Source organism: Siphateles boraxobius, unplaced genomic scaffold, assembly GCF_051911475.1.
Source record: "Siphateles boraxobius isolate OS27281-9 unplaced genomic scaffold, OSU_SipBor_1 130, whole genome shotgun sequence".
NCBI lineage: Eukaryota > Metazoa > Chordata > Actinopteri > Cypriniformes > Leuciscidae > Siphateles > Siphateles boraxobius.
In genome coordinates, this window is record NW_027508734.1 from 13,479,906 (window position 1) to 13,501,355 (window position 21,450).

Consider the following 21,450-nt stretch of genomic DNA (forward strand, 5'->3'; position numbering starts at 1 on the left):
AGTCGTCATTTCCAGAAGAATCAAGCCCACCTAGTGATGCTGCTACAGACACAGCATCGTCCTCTGTAGCTTCAAATGAAAGCACACGAGCCACCCGAGGGTAGACTCGTGGAATCATCAGTTCGCTAGCGGGCACCGTCATTAAAGAGGGGGGGCTGGGGCGTGGACAAAGAGTCGGCGCCTTGTTCCAGACCAACACCCTCAGGTCACCCTGGCCACCAGCCGAAGATCGGGTGGTGGATGAGGGGACTCTCACTCTTGCGAGTTCACCGAGTCTCGACCTATATATGACGCGATGATCACGTTCCCAGAGAGAACATGAGTCATCCACGAACGCTGTTCAAGCATGATCAAAGCCCAAACACACTAGACAGCGCTCGTGCCCATCAGAGTCCGATACCAGTCCACTGCAACCAGAAATGCACGGGCGAGCCGTCTTTAAAAAGACGTGCCGCGTGCGAGCTCTTTTATGAGAGGAGAAAAAAACTCTGCAATGTTGAAGCGCACAGGGAGACACACACACACTGGCAGATCACTGCACAGATCAGCAGGCACTGTGAGCTCGCTGCAGATCGCCGTCACACCAACACCGGAGAGAGAAGCTCGTCTCGTAGAGCGAAGTCAGAGATGGCTGTGGAGTGAAGAAATACTCTTGGCTCCGAAGTGAAAACATATCTGCATGTTGCCGGCGTCCTCCTTTTATACCCACGCGGTGGGGCGGAGATACGCTATGCAAGTTCCACAGACCCATGGCATTTCATCGCCATTGGCTCGTTTTGTAATACTCAAAGTCGATAGGTGTTCTAAGCGAAACCCCCATTCGTCGTCATCCGACGTAACTCGGAGTGACTACGAAAGGGAACTAGAAATGTTGCCTTGGCAACTAACTAAAATAAGTAGGTTTAAGTTGATTTACTAAAATTACTAAAACTAAAAAAAATAATGAGTAAATAGAAGTATTTAAAAATAAAAAATTATAAAATAACAAAATCAAATAACAAAATGACAAAAATTTAGATGAAAACTCAAAATCTAAAAGTAAATTCAAAGTATATAAATAAATACTGTAATAATTATGTGTCTTCATTAACTGCTGAAGGAGTAAAAGTTCACAGTTAATATTTTGTTTGTAAATATGACTTTTATAGGTCGTGTGTATGCTGTTTTGTCCAAGCGGGAAGGACGAGTCCTACAAGAGGAAATGAAGGAAGGGACAGACATGTTCATTATTAAAGCTGTACTTCCTGTTGCCGAGAGCTTCGGATTCGCTGACGAGATCAGGAAGAGGACCAGCGGCCTGGCCAGCCCACAACTAGTCTTCAGCCACTGGGAGGTGAATGAATGAATGACTGTGTGATTGAATGCATGACCAAATGAATGTTTGCACAATGATTTCATATGTTTTTGTAGCTTTTATGTTTGGATTGCTCTGTCCCACTAAGAAAAAACACTTTCGGTGTGTATATAGTGCATCAGTGTATATAGATTTTAAAAACTGGTCAATAATAAATGGTATCTTTTCCTGACAATCCAATACTGGTCAACCTCTTAAAGGGGCATTCGGCAACTATTTAAACTTAATAAAACCGTTTAGAAATCATTTGGATGGTTTAATAACCTGTTCTGGTGAGAATGGTGACCTTCCCCGCTCCCCCCAGCGTTCCTAGGTGGAAAACTAACCTGGCAACAAGGGGACTAACGTCCCGGTAAGTTGGAAATAGGAAGTCTCGTGAGAAGCGAGAACGAGCGAGAAAAACAAACTGCTTTACGGCAATTCGACATAAACACACACGCCGCCCTCAATGTGTATGATGTATTACCCACCTCGGTAGACATAGCTCCACACGATAAAGTTGACCGGCTCCGATGATAACAAATGCACATGAGCAGCGGTAGAAAGGGGGAGGAGGGTGCCGCAAGTGAGTTTTTTTACGACATTGTTGTGAAATATACGCCTCACAGCTGTAGGGGGAGCTTCTTGAGAAAACATGCGAAAACAAAACTGAAAATCAGCGAAGAAATAGCTAGAGTTGCTGAATGCCCCTTTAAAGAATTGATTGATTGAATGAATGTGTTTGCGGCATCCAATAGCCACAAAGAGGCTATGTAGCGGGATGGCTCATGACTCGCTTGCACTTGGTCGTCATATCGTTACCAAAACAATAGACTGACGATCTCACTGGATTTCACCTTTATTTCAGCTTGCCATATGCAGACATGATTCAACGGACGCAATACGGTCAACAGAAAGTTGGCTCCCGCAACTTGCCCCTTCCAAAACAGCATCAAACAATCCGCGAACACTTGTGCCCACGTGACAGTGAATAACCAATAATAAATATAAAATAATGAATGCTCCAGCAAAATGAATGAGTGAATTGACAAATTAGGAAACAAATAATTGCAGCCATTGAAGAATGAATAAATGAATGAAAGTAGATGAATGGACAAGTGAATGAACTAATAAATGTATGTATGAGTATTGACTAAATATGTAAATTAATCAGTGTAAGTCAAGTCAAGTCACCTTTATTTATATAGCGCTTTTTACAATACAGATTGTATCAAAGCAGCTTCACAGTGATAACATGAAAATAATATAACAGAGTTTGTTTCTAAAAGAAAATTGAGTCAACGTCCACCTTAAGCAAGGCAGATCAATAATATTATTGAATATTAAATGTCCCCAACTAAGCAAGCCAAAAGCCAAGGCAACAGTGGCAAGGAACCAAAACTCCATCAGGTGACAGAATGGAGAAAAAAACCTTGGGAGAAACCAGACTCAGTCGGAGGGCCAGTTCTCCTCTGGCCAACGAAGGAACAGTGCATGATTTATGATTCGGGCAGCATTACAAGTCAGATTGGATCGGAACATTTAGAATATTTATCCATTTCCATCTTTTGGAAGTCCAAGTAATCACGCCGGTGTTGAGACGAGTTGTTGAGGATCAGTGCCGTCCACCATAGAGGGTCCATTTCGCCGGTGTTGAGTCGTCTCTTCACAGGCTTTGTGATTGGCGTATCTGAAGTCTCTGTGAAAGGCTGGATACAAACTGGAGCTGACGAACGCCGTTTTTCTCGGGACTCGCGTCCCGAGATAACAGCAGAAAAGCAAAAAGGGAAAATAATTAGCGTAGCTGCTGTTCATAATGATTTCCATAACACGGGCGTAAATGATAAAAAACATGAAGACAGTGATTCTTGCGTCCCAGAGTCACCCCCCTCCGTCCCCCACTCAACTCAGCCCTGCTTACTGACCTCTACATCCCTCCTGCTGCTGAGACCCAACCACAATCTCACAATCTCTCCGCAACCCAACCATACGCGCCGACCCGTTTGACTAAGGCTGTCGAGCCCCACTGTCGTCGTTAATGCAGGTTCAGTGGCAACGGTTCCGTATGGCATACCAACTACCGCAAAACACAATATCTACCCAACCACCCGTCATTCACGCAATATACACAGGAACGTAATGACTGTAAATACTATGCAACTTATACAAATAACCTACAGACTCCTCAAGTTTTATAATATTAAATGCATTTGATCTTATTCAGCAGTGGTATAAAAGGTAAGCATTATGTAAATGCTTGGCTAAAGAGATGCGTCTTTAATCTAGTTTTAAACTGGGACAGCGAGTCAGAGCTTCGAACAATATCAGGAAGGCTATTCCAGAGTTTTGGAGCTAAATGTGAGAACGCCCTTCCTCCTTTAGTGGACTTAGATATCCTAGGAATGACCAGAAGCCTCGAATTTAGTGATCTTAAAGAACGTGATGGATTGTAGGGCGATAGAAGGTCCATTAAATACACAGGAGCTAAACCATTTAGGGCTTTATAGGTCAGTAATAGTACTTTGTAATTGATACGGAACTTAATAGGTAACCAGTGTAGAGATGATAAAATTGGTGTTATATGATCATATTTTCTTGACCTAGTAAGAACTCTAGCAGCTGCATTTTGCACTAACTGTAGCTTGTTTATTGAGGATGCAGGACAGCCAGCTAATATAGCATTACAATAATCTAGTCTCGAGGTCATAAATGCATGAACTAACTTTTCTGCATCAGAAACAGATAGCATGTTACGTAGCTTTGTAATGTTTCTAAGGTGGAAAAAGGCTGTTCTTGTAACATATGAAATATGATTTTCGAATGACAAGTTGCGGTCTAGTATAACACCCAGGTCTTTTACTGTAGTGGATAAAGTAACTGGACATCCTTCTATATTAAAGTTGTATTGTAAGTGAGTTTGTGGGTAGTTTTTTGGACCAATAAGTAATACCTCCGTTTTATCTGAATTTAGTAGCAGGAAATTACGTGTCATCCAGCATTTTATATCTTTGAGACACTCTGTCAAATTTGATAAGTTAGTGTTTTCATCTGGCCGTGATGAAATATATAATTGAGTGTCATCAGCATAACAGTGGAAATTAATTGCATGTTTTCTTATAATATTACCAAGTGGCAGCATATATATTGAGAATAGCAGAGGGCCTAACACCGATCCTTGCGCCACTCCATATTCTACTGACGTTATCTTTGATTTTTCCCCATTTAAACAGACAAAATGATAACGGTCTGATAAGTACGATCTAAACCAGCTTAATGCCTGTCCCTGAACACCAGTGTAGTTTTGTAGTCAATCCAGGAGTATTTTATGATCGATAGTGTCGAACGCAGCGCTTAGATCGAGTAGAACTAGTATTGAGATACAGCCTTGGTCAGAAGCTAAAAGTAAATCATTTGTAATTTTAACTAGCGCAGTTTCTGTGCTATGATGCGGTCTGAATCCTGACTGGAATTTTTCATATATCTCATTTTCTTGCAAGAAAGAGCACAATTGAGCGGACACAATTTTTTCTAGTATTTTAGACATAAATGGAAGATTTGAAATGGGTCTGTAATTTGCTAAGTTATTTGGGTCTAATTGCGGTTTCTTAATGAGAGGTTTTATTACTGCCAGCTTGAATATTCTTGGAACATGACCTAAAAATAAAGACGAGTTAATAATATTGAGAAGAGGCTCTTCCACTACAGGTAACACTTCTTTCAGTAGTTTAGTGGGTATTGGATCTAATAAACATGTTGTTGGTTTCGATGCAATGATAAGTTTATTTAGCTCTTCCTGTCCTATAGTTGTAAAGCGGTGTAGTTGTTCTAGAGGGGCGATAATTGAGGCTGAATCATAAGACACCATAAAAGAGTGTACATTTACAATTGTGTTACGGATGCTTTCTATTTTCTCATTAAAGTAGTTCATAAAATCATTACTACTATACTGTAACGGAATATTTTGCTCTGGTGATGTCTGTATATTTGTTAGTCTAGCCACGGTGTTAAATAAAAACCTTGGATTATTTTGGTTATTTTCTATTAGTTTGTGGAGATGCTCAGCCCTGGCTGCTTTTAGAGCCTTTTTATAACGTGACATACTGTCTTTCCACGCGAATCTAAAGACCTCTAAATTAGTTTGTTTCCATTTACGCTCTAAGTTACGAGTTTCTCTCTTGATAACATGCGTAGCACTGTTGTACCAAGGTGCTTTAGTTTTCTCTCTAACCTTTTTTAATCTAATTGGTGCAACAATATCTAATCTGTAAATTAATAAAGACAAATAAAATAGATGAATAAATAAACCAATGAGTAATAAATAACTTCAGCAATGGAAAGATAAGTGAATAAATGGTTGAGATGATCAAGTAAATGAAGGAAACAATTAATAGGTGAGTTAAGGAAATTGTGTGTGTGTGTGTGTGTGTGTGTGTGTGTGTGTGTGTGTGTGTGTGTGTGTGTGTGTGTGTGTGTGTGTGTGTGTGTGTGTGTTGTGTGTGTGTGTGTGTGTGTGTGTGTGTGTGTGTGTGTGTGTGTGTGTGTGTGTGTGTGTGTGTGTGTGTGTGTGTGTGTGTGTGTGTGTGTTTGTGTGTGTGTGTGTTTGTGAATTAGTGAGTGAGGAATGAATTAATGAATGTGTGTCCGTCTGCACATTATTTATCATTGTGAAATATTACCATTTAAAGTAACTGTTTTCTAATTATAATCATTTATTTCTTTGTAATAAACATTTTTTTTTCATGATCCTTTGAATAGAAAGTTCAAAAGAACAGCATTTATTCTGAATAAATAAAATTAAGCAAAAAGTATGGTGGCCGAGAAGTGCAAAACAAACCACGATTCCGAAAACAAAAAAACAAATATATAAACGCAATGGAAAGACTAAAAACAAATTAAAAAGTTAGAAAACACAATAACATTTCCGAAAACAAAATAACAAATCAGAAAACACGACAAATCTGAAAACAAATTAACAAGTCAGAAAACACATCGACAAGTCAGACAAAACGGAAAAGGTAGGTATATGGCGAATGGAATACTGACCGCTGATTGGACGAGACATCTGTCAATCAAGACATGCAGAAAGTACAGCAGACTGCGGCAGAAGAAAGTCGATTCGCGTGTACATGTGTAAATATTAGCTGTATTGTCTACAATAATAATCTTTTTTAATTATGTGCGAGGCCTTCGAGCTGACATTATCGAGTATGTCACTCACTTTGCAAAAAATGCGTCAAAAGCTAAATCTGCTGTTCTTGCTACATGCCACTCTCCCACTTTACCAGATCGAGTTCTTTTATAATTTTATCTGACAAAACCAGATAGTGGTAGGAAGATTTTAATATGAAAAGGTTTTTTTTCTCCATTATAATCGCACTAAATTAGCCGGTTAAATAGACAGCTCTAATTTTTACACATGCACAGGCGAATCGACATTCTCCTGCCGCAGTCTACTTTCTGCATGTCTTGATTGACAGATGTCTTGTCCAATCAGCGGTCAGTATTCCATTCGCCACATATACCTACCTTTTCCGTTTTGTCTGACTTGTCTTTGTGTTTTCTGACTTGTTATTTTGTTTTCAGATGTGTTGTTGTGTTTTCTGATTTATTTTGTTTTCGGAAATGTTATTGTCTTTTCTAACTTGTTAATTTGTTTTTAGTCTTTCCATTGCATTTATAAATTTGTTGTTTTGTTTTCGGAATTGTGGTTTGTTTTGCACTTCTCGGCCACCGTAAAAAAGTAGCAAAGTATCGATTTCTTTCAAAAAGTAAAAACTTGTACCATATTTTTAACTTTTAACATTAGTGTATGAACGAGCAAATGACATGAAACTGCAGAATGAATTAGATGTTTCTCCTTTGCTCTTTGACTAGGTATACGTGTGTGTTTCAGTTATTTCACCGTCAGTCAATACTTTCCTCTGAACACAGTGTTAGTTTACTGGACCGGTCAGGAAATACACCACAAAGTACTGATACTGAACCCAGTGCCAGACTATACAGACATATCTATATAGATGCCTGATAATATGTGATTATGCCTGGCTGGAAAACTGAACAGGCAGGCCAATCTATTAGATCCATTCATATTGAGCTGCTGTCAGATGCTAGTATTGCTGATCAGGCAAAAGCATGTTTACCTTGAGAGTGTGGAGCAGTCAGCGAATGAGTCGTGTGTGTGTGTGTGTGTGTGTGTGTGTGTGTGTGTGTGTGTGTGTGTGTGTGTGTGTGTGTGTGTGTGTGTGTGTGTGTGTGTGTGTGTGTGTGTGTGTGTGTGTGTGTGTGTGTGTGTGTGTGTGTGTGTGTGTGTGTGTGTGTGTGTGTGTGTTTTTGTGATTTGGCGGACACAAATGTGTATAATGACATGGGTATTACACTGGTATTACAACTTGAACGTGATTTATGAGGACATTTCATGAGTCCTCATATTTCAAATGGCTTTAAAAACATACTAAGCAGTGTTTTATTAAAAATCTAAAAATGCAGAATGTCTCCTGTGATGGGTAGATTTAGGGATAGGGGCAGTGTAAGGGGATAGAATATACAGTTGGTCCAGTATAAAATCCATTATGCCTATGGAATGTCCTCACAAGGATAGCAAAACAAACCTGTGTGTGTGTGTGAGAGAGAGAGAGAGAGAGAGAGAGAGAGAGAGAGAGAGAGAGAGAGAGAGAGAGAGTTACACGGCGTAGTATTGGAGGAACGTCTCATAACTGCTTACAGTGAAACTCAAGTTGAGTAGTATTCAGAGTTAAATTAATAATGACTCTGTTTGGATGGACAGGTAGATGGATGGATGGATGGGATAGATAGATAGATAGATAGATAGATAGATAGATAGATAGATAGATAGATAGATAGATAGATAGATAGATAGACAGATAGATAGATAGATAGTTAGATAGATAGATAGATAGATAGATAGAGATAGATAGATAGATAGATAGATAGATAGATAGATAGATAGATAGATAGATAGATAGATAGATAGATAGATAGATAGATGGCAATGATGTTTTAAGGTTTCATTTTAAATTGTGAGATTTCACCACGAGTTCCTCACGACTGTAGTATTGCTAATGCTGTCAAATAAGTTTTTATCACTGAATCAAGTGTTATTCTTAACACTGTAAGTCATCACTGATCGTTTAAATCAATGGAGTGGAGGCTTTCGGTTGTGTGATGGTGTTTTTGTGTATTTTTAGCAGATTGTTCCTCACGTGGGAGTTAGTTGAGCATTTCTGATGCTGTGTGTGTGTGTGTGTGTTTGGTGGGGCATTGGTGTGAAAGAGGATCAAAGGCTGTAGACGCCACGTGTGCCGTCTTTAACCCGACGGCTGGCTGGATGCGCTCTCTCTACGCCAGGTCTGTGTGAGCAGGACGAGTTCTGTGGCCATATGGCGCTACTGTCAGCCAGAATGATGGGTCGAGTTAAGCCTGACATGATACACACACAAATGGCATATAAGGTCGTCTGATACTTCACAAAACAGTTGCACCACTTTTTCATGCTGTGACTCAATGCAAAAACCTTCATCTCATTCACAAACCACTCACAATCCAGTGTAACCAAGTGTGCTGGTATACCACAGTATTTTAATGATTTAGTTGAAATGATGGTGATTAAAATGAAATCATGATTCATAAATCATTGAAGTTTGGACTTATAACTCTTACACTAAAACTCTCCTTTCACTAAACCGTGGCTTAAACATTACTGTTCCAGTCAATCCTACATGTCATCTGACAGTTGAGGAACTTAGGTTGAGATTAAGACATTGTTTTGTCAATTCTGATTTTGTAATACTGTTAATTCTGCATGTCTGGAATTCTTGATTCTAATTAGTCAATCTTGGCATTTTGTGGTCAGATATTTGTTTTTTGATTGCTTAGCTGCTTAATTGGCTCGAGAAACTGAAGGTATCATATTGGATCACTTCACAATCTCTTTCTTATTACATAATAAAATAATTTAGACTTAAATAAGTATTATTAATTTATTTATTTGGTTAACAAGTAGGTTAATGCATCATTCATTTATTTATTTATTTGTGTATTCATAATTTTTTTACATTTATTTATTTATTTATTTATTTATTTATTTATTTTATTTATTTTTGGTACTTAATAATAAGTAATAATAAATAATATTGTGACCAAAAAAATAGGTTAATTTATTTATTTAATATATTTCTATGGTTTTAATATTTAATATATTTTTAAAATATTGATTTATTTGTTTAATTATTTTTTTCAAGGTAATATTAGATTTTATAATAATACAATACATTTTGACTTGGTACTCAATCCTTATGATTAAGTGTGAATGTTGAATTAACTTTCCATTATTCTGATAGAGACGTTTTACTCTTTGATTTTTTCGAGAAATAAGCAATGAATAATGTTCTGTATCTCTACTAGGAGAAGAACAGTTAATAGTCTCCTTCGCATGAGGATTCTTGTACTTATAGTGTTTGAGTACAGTGTATCACACACACACACACACACACACACACACACACACACACACACACACACACACACACACACACACACACACACACACACACACACACACACACACACACACGACTGTGTCTTGGTACTTGCCTTGTTGGAGGAGGGTAATTCAATTCCATGTTTAATTCAAACCTTGCCTTTCTAGATTTTGGGACCTGCTGCATTTTCAATTCTTCTAAATGTGGCCTTTGTGTGAAGAGAAAAGACTAAGACATGCAAAGCATAGCACTGCAACCCATTTTGGACAATACATTTTGTCCTCCTTTCTCTCTCTCTTTCCCTTTCTCTCTCTCTCTTTCTCTCTCTCTCTCTCTCTCTCTCTCTCTCTCTCTCTCTCTCTCTCTCTCTCTCTCTCTCTCTCTCTCTCTCTCTCTCTCTCTCTCTCTCTCTCTCTCTCTCTCTCTCTCTCTCTCCCCTCTCTCTCTCTCTCTCTCTCTCTCTCTCTCTCTCTCATACTAAATGATGTTTGTTTGTTTTGTAAATTCTAAAAATGCAGAAAGTTTCTGTGAGGGTTGTGTTTAGTGGTAGGAGACAGGGTAGAGTTAGGGTATAGAATATACAGTTTGTACAGTATAAAAATTGTTGTATCTATGCAAAGTCCCCGTAAACAGAAACTGTGTGTGTGTGTGTGTCTTACAGCTGAACTGCTGCTGTTTTCCTTTCTGTGGACCTTTTATGGGTCTTGAGATGCTTATTTTGACTGCAGGACTTCTATAAATCTGTGTTGTTTTGAGAGGCCTAAAGGGTTTATAGCAATAGTTCACCCAAAAATGTAAAATCTGACATAATTTACTCACCCTCGTGCTGTTTCATGTCCCATATGAATTGTTTTCTTCTGTGAAACACAAAATACGATCTTCAGCAGAATGGTCACTGCTCTTTTCCATTTGACAAAAAGCGCAGGGGTCAATAATACTTTTATTCAAGAAATATTAAATTAACCAGAAGTAACATTGAATACTTACATTGTTACAAAAAACATATTTTAAATAAATGCTGTTAACTTATACTTTTAACTTTCTATTCTTCAAAGAATCCTGAAAATATATTATCACTATTTCCATATAAATATTAAGCAGCACAACCATTTTCCAACATTGATTATAATAAGAAATGTTTCTTGAGCAGCATATTGGTCAATCAGCATATTAGAATGATTTCTGAAGGATCATGTGACACTGAAGACCGGAGTCATGATGCTGAAAATTCAGCTTTGCATCACAGGAATAAAGTACATTTTAAAATATATTCAAATAAAAATGACAATATTACTCCTTTTTTTTTTCAAAACAATTCTTACCGACCCCAAAGCATTTATATATATTTTTTTAAATATCATCTTAAGTAATACAATATCTTGTGAGAAACAGACTTAAATTCAGTGTTCACTGTGTAGAAAAGTAGAAAGACCTGGCACATCTGTCAAAACTGGCACATCTTGACGGATGTGATGAATCTGAATGTACATGATGTAGTGTCATATACATCATATACATTCAGATTCACCATATTCGTCAAGATGTGCCAGTTTTGACAGACGTGCCAGGTTCTCACATCTCTTGACCAATTATCACTGATGTCAAACCTCGGTTGACTAGCATCTTGACACGCCATAATTAAATGTATACAGAGAGAAAGATTTTCAGTGAAAGATATATATATATATATATATATATATAGAGAGAGAGAGAGAGAGAGAGAGAGAGAGAGAGAGAGAGAGAGAGAGAGAGAGAGAGAGAAAGAGAGCGAGAGAGAGAGAGAGAGAGAGAGAGAGCACTTGACAGCTCTAGTCCCCATTTACTCTCATTGTATTGAAAATAACACCCTGTACATTCTTCTTAACATCTCATTTTGTGCTCCTCATAACATCATACAGGTTTGAAATGACATGAGTAAATAATGATTGTTAACTGAATTCACCATCTAAGTTGCATTTTGACTACATAAATAAAGGTGACTTGACTTGACTTGGATGTTATTTGTAATGTGGAAACATTGCATTCGAGACGGTTATTGATATGTGGTTTTGCGGTTGCACATGTGTCCGCCTGCTAAAAGCATTAAATGGATCCGTTTCAGGATGACTGATACGTCAGGAAATGAAGTAGGGTGAATAGGAATTATCACTGACAGGAGTCTTATAAAGTTGGTCCCGGATAGCGTTTCCTCAACGTTTTTGTTGTCGATCTCTCACCTGTCTTTGTCTCTCTCTTTCTCAGAGAGCCGCTGAGTTGAAAAGGCGCCAAACGCAGGACGCTGCACCATTAGTGTGAAAACTCACCCGCTCGCTACCACATCTCAGAGATCTGACAGCCTGCATGCATGCATGCGTCTGAATGCGAATATGTGTGTGGGCAGATGTCAAGCTTTGACAACAGCACTTCAGTGTGTGTGTCTGTGTGTGTGTGTGTGTGTGTGTGTGTGTGTGTGTGTGTGTGTGTTTGTTCCCTACTGTGCCGAGGGCCCATTAGACACATATGTCAGGGCCTAGAATCCGCCCTCAGTCTGCCTGCCAAGCGTCTGCCCGCCCCTGCCATGTTACACACTCACACACACACACACACACACACACACTAATCAGCACCGGCCATGAGCAAGACGCATGCAGGTCAACATGATCTAATTGTGTAAGATGGACAAAGAAACAGACTAATGAGTTACACTGGACCCTTGTGCGATTCTGACACACAGTTAGTGTCATTCAGTGTTAGTGCTGCTATCAAACACACACTCCACCCTGACGTGGACAGCGGCGGACGCTCGCTCATTAAAACTTTCCGTCTCACTACATTTCCATTCTCCGGCTTTGTCGTTTATAATGTAACAATTATCAGATTCTATCACAATAGTGACCGATTGAACAATTGAACAACCTTGAGAGTAATAAAATTAAAAACTTTAAAAAAAAAAAACTGTGACAGTAAATTAAAAACATTTATAATGGTACATACAATGTTAATATTTTGATAACTGTTTTCTATTTTAATCTATTTCAACATATAATTTATTCCAGTGATGCAAAGCTGAATTTTCAGCATCATTACTCCAGTCTTCAGGGTCACATGATCCTTTAGAAATCATTCTAATATGATGATTTGCTGCTCAAGAAACATTTATTATTATTATTGTTGATGTTGAAAACAGTGTAATTTATTTGTGGGAACAGTGATACATTTTTATTTCGGGATTCTTTAATGATTCTTTGAAGTTCAAAAGAACAGAATTTATCTGAAATAGAAATCTATTATAGTATTATCTATTATTACTATTAGACATTATAGATGTATTTTTTCCTTCAATTTTGACCAATTAAATGCATCCTTGCTAAATAAAAGTATTAATTTCTCTTTAAAAAACGAATTAAACCTTAAAAGTGTTCGTGACATAGTAACATCAAATCTATTTAATTTAGTACAGAAAAGTAATTATTATTTTAAAATATGGACAATTCTAGTCAATATTTGTGTGTTGTATATCTCTATTAGAATACTGTATTTTTAGCTGAACAATATTCTAACTCTTTTTGAATCAACAGTAATTCGGGTCTTTCATGCAGCTTGTGTGAAGAACACTCTTTGTGAGTTGCAGCTTATATAGAACATTCCAGATCAGTCATTTATAAGGTTTCATAATGCTGTCTCAGTAAGGCAGAGCTTGTGTGTGTTTGTGTACGCATGGCAAACGCATGAAAAGTGCCCTGTCACTTGTTGGGTTGTGCTTGAATGAGTGCACACACACAAGACAAAAGCCCTTTGGTGGAGGAAAAAAAAGGAGGGATAGCTGTAGGGTCAGTCGGAGAGAGAGAGACAGAAATGAGAATAAGAAAGCAGGTATGGAATCAAAGATCAGCATTCAGAAGCTCTTTGCAGATTCTCTACTGCTGTTAAAATGCTAATTGTAAGCTTGTCTTCCACAAACTCACTGATCCTTCAGTGATGTTCAGGCGCAGATGCTCTTGAAGCGCTGGACTGCAGTCGATAACTGTGTAAATCCGGCCGTTGTTGCCATCTGTCCCGAGGTAACGGAGCCCACGCCGTGGGGCCTCTCTGGGACCAGGTGCAGGGGCCCCGCTGGACTCTTACAGTAATTGTACCACTCGCGCTATTGTCTGAGCATGAGGTCATATTGTGTGTGTGTGTGTGTGTGTGTGTGTGTGTGTGTGTGTGTGTGTGTGTGTGTGTGTGTGTGTGTGTGTGTGTGTGTGTGTGTGTGTGTGTGTGTGTGTGTGTGTGTGTGTGTGTGTGTGTTGCTGCAGGGATTGCATCATTCGCTCAGCACCTGCTCCCATTGCTGTGTGTGTGTGTGCTGGTACATGCTCTCGCTGTGCCTCATATAATGACCATTATGTGTATCTCTTCACAGCGGACAATTGCGTAGTCTACTTCTGCCCTGGAACAACTCATTTCCTTTTCTTCTTTTTTATGCGAGTGAGGTAGACAAAGGGATAGAATTTTGTGGTGCCAATTCTGATTATCTGAACTCTTATCCGACTGACTCGCAAATTAACAGAATAGATGTGCATTACTTGTGAGGAAACATTAGATCTTAAATTCTGACCTTTGATCTAATTTCTGAAGGTCAGTAGCACTTTAAAGTAGGGTGTGCAATACATTAGGGCGATGGTATGACCAAAATCATAGTAGATTCACAGTATCAGTATCACAACATACTTCCTTTTGCTGGCAATTAAATGAGAAAGTTAGTTAGTTAGTTAGTTAGTTAGTTAGTTAGTTAGTTAGTTAGTTAGTTAGTTAGTTAGTTAGTTAGTTAGTTAGTTAGTTAGTTAGTTAGTTAATTAGTTAGTTAAATAGTAATGTGCTTATGCTTAGGCCGTTTTGGATAATCCAGAAAATGTAAATTCTTAGCTTTGTTTATTTAGAATAATGCTAATGCATTTATTGGATAACCCAATGAACTAAGTACAAATATATATATATATATATATATATATATATATATATATATATATATATATATATATAATCTGTAAAAAATAATTTGATGAAATAAATTTAAGTGTATTGTTTTTTTCATTTAGAACTATATATATATATATTCAAATTAAAAGATTATTTATTTTATTTATTTTGTGCCAATGTCTATTTTGGATTGCATTATTTGTAGGGCTGTCAAAATTAACGCATATGCACATTTTTTTTTCAGTTTAAAGCGGGAAAAATATTTAACGCAATTAATGCAGCACCCGTTTTTTTTCCATCATTCGTTGGCTTCGCTACAGTATATGATCACGGTATCATTCATTCAAGTGCTATTATAAGTTCTCTTTTTCTCTTGAATGGACAAAAAGACAAAAGCATGCCAAAATGCCGCTTTGTCGAGTATCCTTGTAAGCACAGTCTTGAAAGAGTTGTGAGAAAATATGATGTGTGTCACATCCGCGTCATGTGCTTCAGATGTTAAAGTGACAGCAGCCTATTAAACCTGCTGCTGTGATGTCTGTCATTAATGTAAATCAAAGAACAAAAGACTGCTCTTGACTGAATAACTTTTGTAGCTTTAAAAAGGATTAATCTAAATGTATGATTTATGCGGTGAAGACTGAAGTGTATAATAACTTTCTATAAAATGTATGTAAATTTCCTAACTGTTAGATCAAATATTTAAAATAACTGTCTTTATGTTGGTATTACATTAATTTGGAGATTAACTGAAATTATTATAAAATAAATTAATTAAATTAATTTGAAATTAATATAAAAATATATTAAAAACCTTAATTTTAGGTGCAATTAATCACGATTAATTACAGAAAAATGTGATTGAGTAAATGTTTTAATTGATTGACAGCACTAATTATTTGTTTGCTGTTTTGTTTTGAAAAAATTTATATTATATTAAAAATTAATATAGAATTATTTATATTCTAGATAGTCTAGTAACTGGAAAATATTTATTTATATATATATATATAAAGCCCATTTGGGGAATCCATTAATTGATTCATATTAAAAGTGAATTAAAGTTCATAGAAAAAACTGCCTGTTAATCAGTAGCCTTGTTTCCATCCACTTTTTGCGCTGTTATGTTATCGACAAAAGTGAATATGCGAAAAAAAACATTACGAAATTTTCCGTCTCCAGACTGTTTCCATTCAATTGGCCTTTTACCGATAAGATTGTGTGCGTGATGACGTCACGAATGCCGAAAGCGATTTGTCGCATATGTTTTGGTGTATCGCAAAAAAAAGTGCCCTTGAGCCGTTTCCATAGGCCTACATTTTTTTTTATCCCAAATTCTACCTTTTGACGTTCCAGTCAGCACCCCCAACACCAAACAAACAAACCAAAAACAAACAAACAAAAAAAAATGGAGAGAGTATTCAGGCAGTTAATTGAAATTTGCCAGCTTACTGTCATTTCAGTTTCACAAATAATTGCAAGTGTCCGAAATATCAGAAGACGATGGCAGAATGAAGCAGTTGCTCATCTGATAGGGCTCGAAGTAACTACCCTTTAAATGCAACAAAGCCCAAGGGTCTGGGAGAGACCACACAATAAGGCGTTTTGGGAGGAAGTTGTGGAGACACTTTACAGAAAGTTGTTTTTGTTTTTTTGCAACTTTTTGCCAGGCTCGATATTACACTACACAAAAAAACTGGTTGAGGATAAATTCTTTAAAATTGGGCAATTCCAGCGCTATGGACGTGACATTTGCAGTCAAAACTTGAAATAAAAATTCTCAGAAAATGCATTTAATACTGAAACGTCTGTTTATATATCCATACTCCCTTAATAAAGGAGTCCAGACATTAGAAAAATATCAGCCTACACATGCGTTTTATATTTAATATGAGAGAAATACACATGAGACATGACATAAAAAATCTTTAACTTTTAGGTGGCAAAATATTTGTTTGTAATTCTATGAATTATACTGCGCAAAACAAAAGTAGCCTAATACTAACCCGATGAAGAATGGTCAGCCTCCATAGAACATAAAATATTATTTTTATTTAATTTTTCGTGTTCGCATTTATGAGGAAAAAAAAATTTTTACGGACGTGACAGTTCTCTGTTACGGACATGACCACTCTGAAAGCGACTTTAAAACTTTCAAAGAGACCTCAAACAGAAAGCACAAAGCCTTTCTTTAAAGTGAATTTCGTTTTTTATTAATTGTATCTTAATTTTAATCAATGTTTCATCAACCAATTGCAATAAATAAGAAGTAAATATAGTAGAAAAGAGATCATCAAGGCCCGTACGGAAATGGGAAAGAAGGCATTTCTGTATTCTTCACCTTCAGCATGAAATAGGCTACTTTGCAAAAGGACTTGAAACTCATTGAGTTAATCTCGCTAAATGCTTTTAAATCCAAAATGAAAGACTTAGAGGCAGATGCCTTAATGTAGGATAAATGCTCTTAGACTGTAAACATTATTTTAAATGCTTATATGAAATGTTAGCTTTAGTCTTCTGTGTTATTTGTCTGTACCTATGTGTTTGTACTACTGCTGACTCTCCTGGTTAAATAAAGGTTAAATAAAATATCACGGAGGCGCTGGCGTGTGAACTGGACTCTCATCCCATAAATGAACCGAAACTCAGCGTATAATGTAGGCCTACTTGCACAGACCTGAAAAATATATAGAAAGCTTGAAATTTCTACTTGTAAACAGAACAATTCAAAACGAAAGAGTCCCCAAGTAAAGTCGGTTATTAAATAAACAAATAGCAAAACGAGTTGTGTGGTGTCCACCACTTTTCAAAGCAAAGTTACGCCACTGCCACCGACCACCGGTTTCGACACTAAAGCGGATTGCCATTGCCCTGTACAAGCTGGCAACCTGCGCCGAGTTTAGAGTGATGGGCGAAACTTTCGGGGTTAGTAAAACAACCGGCCATGGTTTTTGTTGTGACGACTGCATCTTGCACGTGATGAAAATATCATGTGACACCACATTTATTTGCGTTAAAGCCCCTTTTCTCGACAAAAAGTGTTTCCAAACTAGTTTTTCGCGACAATTAAAGTATTGACATAGAATTTATGCGCTAAAGTTAAACGGAAAAGGATTGTGTCGACATTTGCAAAAAAATATCGATAATTGGCATTTCCATCAGCTATATCGGTAAACATTTTGATGCGCTAAACCTTTTTTCGCAACAAACCCTTGGATGGAAACCAGGCTATTGACTGACTTGGCTGTCAGCCAGCACTACTGGGATTATGTATTGACAAATCAGCATCCAGGATAAATAGAACCGTTTTTAAATCAGTTTTAAAAATCAAATAAATTGACATTAGTAATTTGTTGTTCATTAGTTGCATTAAAGTGTTGCATGCAAATCTCTAAACACAGCTTAACGTCATAAACGTTGTGTGTGTGTGTGTGTGTTTGTTTTAGGTTATCCCTAGTGATCCATGCTGGGTGCCCACTACCGAGGAGGAGTATTTACACTTTGGAGAAAAAGCAGACTCAGCCAATCAGGCTCTGAAATACATGAACGCCGTACGAAGACGCAAAGGCCTCTATGTGGATGAGAAGATCGTCGAACACGGGGAAAAACAACGAACTCTCAGCAAGAACAAATAAAGCGAATGATCCTAAGTTGTGAAACACGAGCAGAATGATTTTGTGAAAACATTTTGTAAATTGTTGAATTAAATTCAGTGCAACAATATAATAATGGGTTTGCAGTACACAATTGTTTTATTTATTGAATTGCTCTGCTCTTGCTTTATAAAAGAGGTTCATTGACATATTTGATGACGCACAACCACTCCTCATTTGACTAGTATCAGTCTCTAACGACCAACCGATTGCCTGAAACTGACCGGATAGTGATTCAGTCATTACCTCCAATCAATTTCTAACAGTCCATGGTTTCATTCATAATGGATCTCATGATTTCACATTGCAAATTGGTTGAAAAACCAATGTTCAAAATGTTAATGGATTCAGTGACTGAACCTCAGTAGCTAATATCAGTTAAATCTGGTGAGATACTTCAACTAAAACTGAACATCAAGTCTTTATTCTACAGTATGTTCGCCTGCGCTAATCTATTGTAAAAATGTGCTGTGCTATTAAGCTATTAAACAATTAAGCAATTGCAGTGCACTCTGGAACCTAATGTTGTAAATATTATACAGCAATTGAAGTCAATTACACAGTTCGAGACTTTATTGGACCAGTCACCAGACTGAAGGAGTAGATTGTCTGATTTGCACTGTTGCGAGACTGTTGGTGCACACAGATCTTTGCAAATTACAGTGAGTCACTTGACTTTTTTCTTCTTTTTCCCCTTCACATGTTCCTAAACAACCATTCCTTCCTCAGTTATTTGAGACAGGATTAAACCCTGCAATTAAAGGACATGCTTTCAAATCATAGCGTATCTCCTTGCGTGTTTGGGATCTTGTGCTGGGGTCTGGCGGGGCCCTGCGTTGCATAATTTAAGAGTCCTCTTGAAATACAGTTTCAATTAGTTTGAAGTGATACAGCCTTGAAATGAATTCCTTCATGGCTCCCTTTTGGTTTACACAAGTTTAAACCCTTGATTTAATTTGTGTGGAACACAGCTTTAATGTCATTTGGAGAAGGATTTGAATTCTTTAATAAGAAGCTCCCAGAATACTGTAGCCTGCTGAATACTACACTTGTTAGAGTGCTATCATGTCAAATCACTAAAAAGATTTTGGAAATAAACTTAACTGAACAAACTGTTGCCTCTGATGTGCAGAATATGTTTAATTTTCTTCCGTTCTGGTTTAACATGATCGCTTTTTGCAAATGTGTTGTAATCATGCTTTAATTTTCCTACAATCGATATTTTTTTATTTAAAATTAATATTAATCTATGTTAGAGAATTATTTATATTTAATAATAGTAATAATTACAAATAATATGTTTTAGGGCCATTTATAACAACTATAATTAATATTAATGATAAAAACAATTCTTTTTTATTATTATTACCATGTTATTTTAGGGTAATTAATGACAACTGCAACTTGAAATTGACATTTAATTGATTGATTGAATTTGATTATTTTTTTATTTTATTTGTAACCCCATGAAAATCTAGATACCATTACCTTTGATTTTTTTGTAGATTACAAGTAGATTAAAGGGATAGTTCACCCCAAAATTTTAAATTATCCTGGCTCTTCCAAGCTAGATAATGAGAGTGAATGGCCGTTTCACTTTGGAAGTCCATTAAAGTGCATCTATTCATGATAAAAGTGCTCCACACAGCTCTGGGGGGTTAATAATGGCCTTCTGAAGTGAAGTGATGGGTTCGTGTAAGAATAATGTGCGTTAAATTCAAGGGTTAAGCCTGTTTTATGCTTCTGCGTCGAATTGACGGCGTACCCCCGCAGACCCCTCTGCGTCGCCGCGAACCCCTCCGCCGTAGCTCGATGTGCACCTCCAAAAAATTGTAACTACGCGTCGAGGCGACGCAGACCACAAGGGCTGTGATTGGTCAGATGCACCGCGATACAGCTCAACCTGACGCAGAACCACAAAACGGCCACGACGCCGTAGGAGTGACGGCGTAGCTACGCCGTGGAGTTGACGCAGAAGCATAATGAGGCCTTTACTCTTTTGGCCCAAGTCGCTGCATATGGCCGTCTGCCGGAAGCTAGTTATTTTAGTCGATAAAGTTTTAAATATGGATATTTTTCTTACACAAATGCATAGCTTCACTTCAGAAGACCTTTATTAACCCCCGGAGAGCCGTTTCGAGCACTCTAATCATGAATAGATGCACTTTAATGGACTTCCAAAGACATACGGCCATTCACTGCTATTATCAACCTCTGAATTTTTTTAAATATATCTCCGATTGTATTCATCTGAAAAAGAATGTCATATACGCCTAGGATGACTTCAGAGTGAGTAAATCATGGGCTAAGTTTCATTTTTGGGTGAACTATCCCTTTAAGTAGATTACAAAAGTTGATAGTTGATTGAAAAACATTTTTTTTTAAAAAACACTGAACAACACCAATAAACAACATATTAAATATTATTAAGCAGTCAATAATTTTTCATACATTTTGTTACTTTTAGGATTTCAATTTCCTCAGGGGTCGATTTTGGGACCATTGCTGTTATCTCTGTATACGCTTCCTCTTAGCACTATTTTTCAGAAGTAGCCTATAGTATTTCATACCACTGTTATGCCGACGATCTCCACTTTTACTTTCCTGTGAGCCTAGATAAAACATGCTCGCTGGACAAAGCACAGGAATGTTACAGTGACATAAACTGTGGCTTTCTAGCAACTTTCTCCAATTAAATGAGAGTAAAACTGAGGTTTTGATTGTAGGCTTTCCCATCTCACCTACCTTTCCTGATCGTTTAGGTTCCTTCTCCCTAAAGACTGAAGATCATGTAAAGAGTTTAGGGGTGATCATGGACTCATCACTAAATTTTAATAGACAGATTGGTGCTGTTGTTAAAGGTAGCTTTTTAAACCTGAGATCAATTGCTAAAGTAAAGCATTTTCTATCCAGTAAGGATTTGGAAATTGTGGTTCACTCTTTTATTTCATCAAAGATTGACTATTGCAATTCTTTATATATTGGTCTCCCCAGACTATGCTAGTCCGCCTACAGTTCAGTACAG

General features: G+C 37.3%; 1 protein-coding gene across 3 annotated transcripts in view; it reads left to right on the forward strand.

The window, feature by feature from the left end:
* Nucleotides 1–19,537, forward strand: part of efl1 (elongation factor like GTPase 1) — a 117,467-nt gene extending 97,930 nt beyond the window's left edge. For all 3 annotated transcript variants that reach the window (XM_077227990.1, XM_077227992.1, XM_077227991.1), the window contains exons 19-20: nucleotides 1,149–1,333; nucleotides 18,219–19,537. In XM_077227990.1, coding sequence (XP_077084105.1) covers nucleotides 1,149–1,333; nucleotides 18,219–18,407 — 374 coding nt within the window. In that variant the 3' untranslated portion in view covers nucleotides 18,408–19,537. The remainder of the gene's footprint in view (nucleotides 1–1,148; nucleotides 1,334–18,218) is intronic.
* The last annotated feature ends 1,913 nt before the right edge of the window (nucleotides 19,538–21,450 follow it).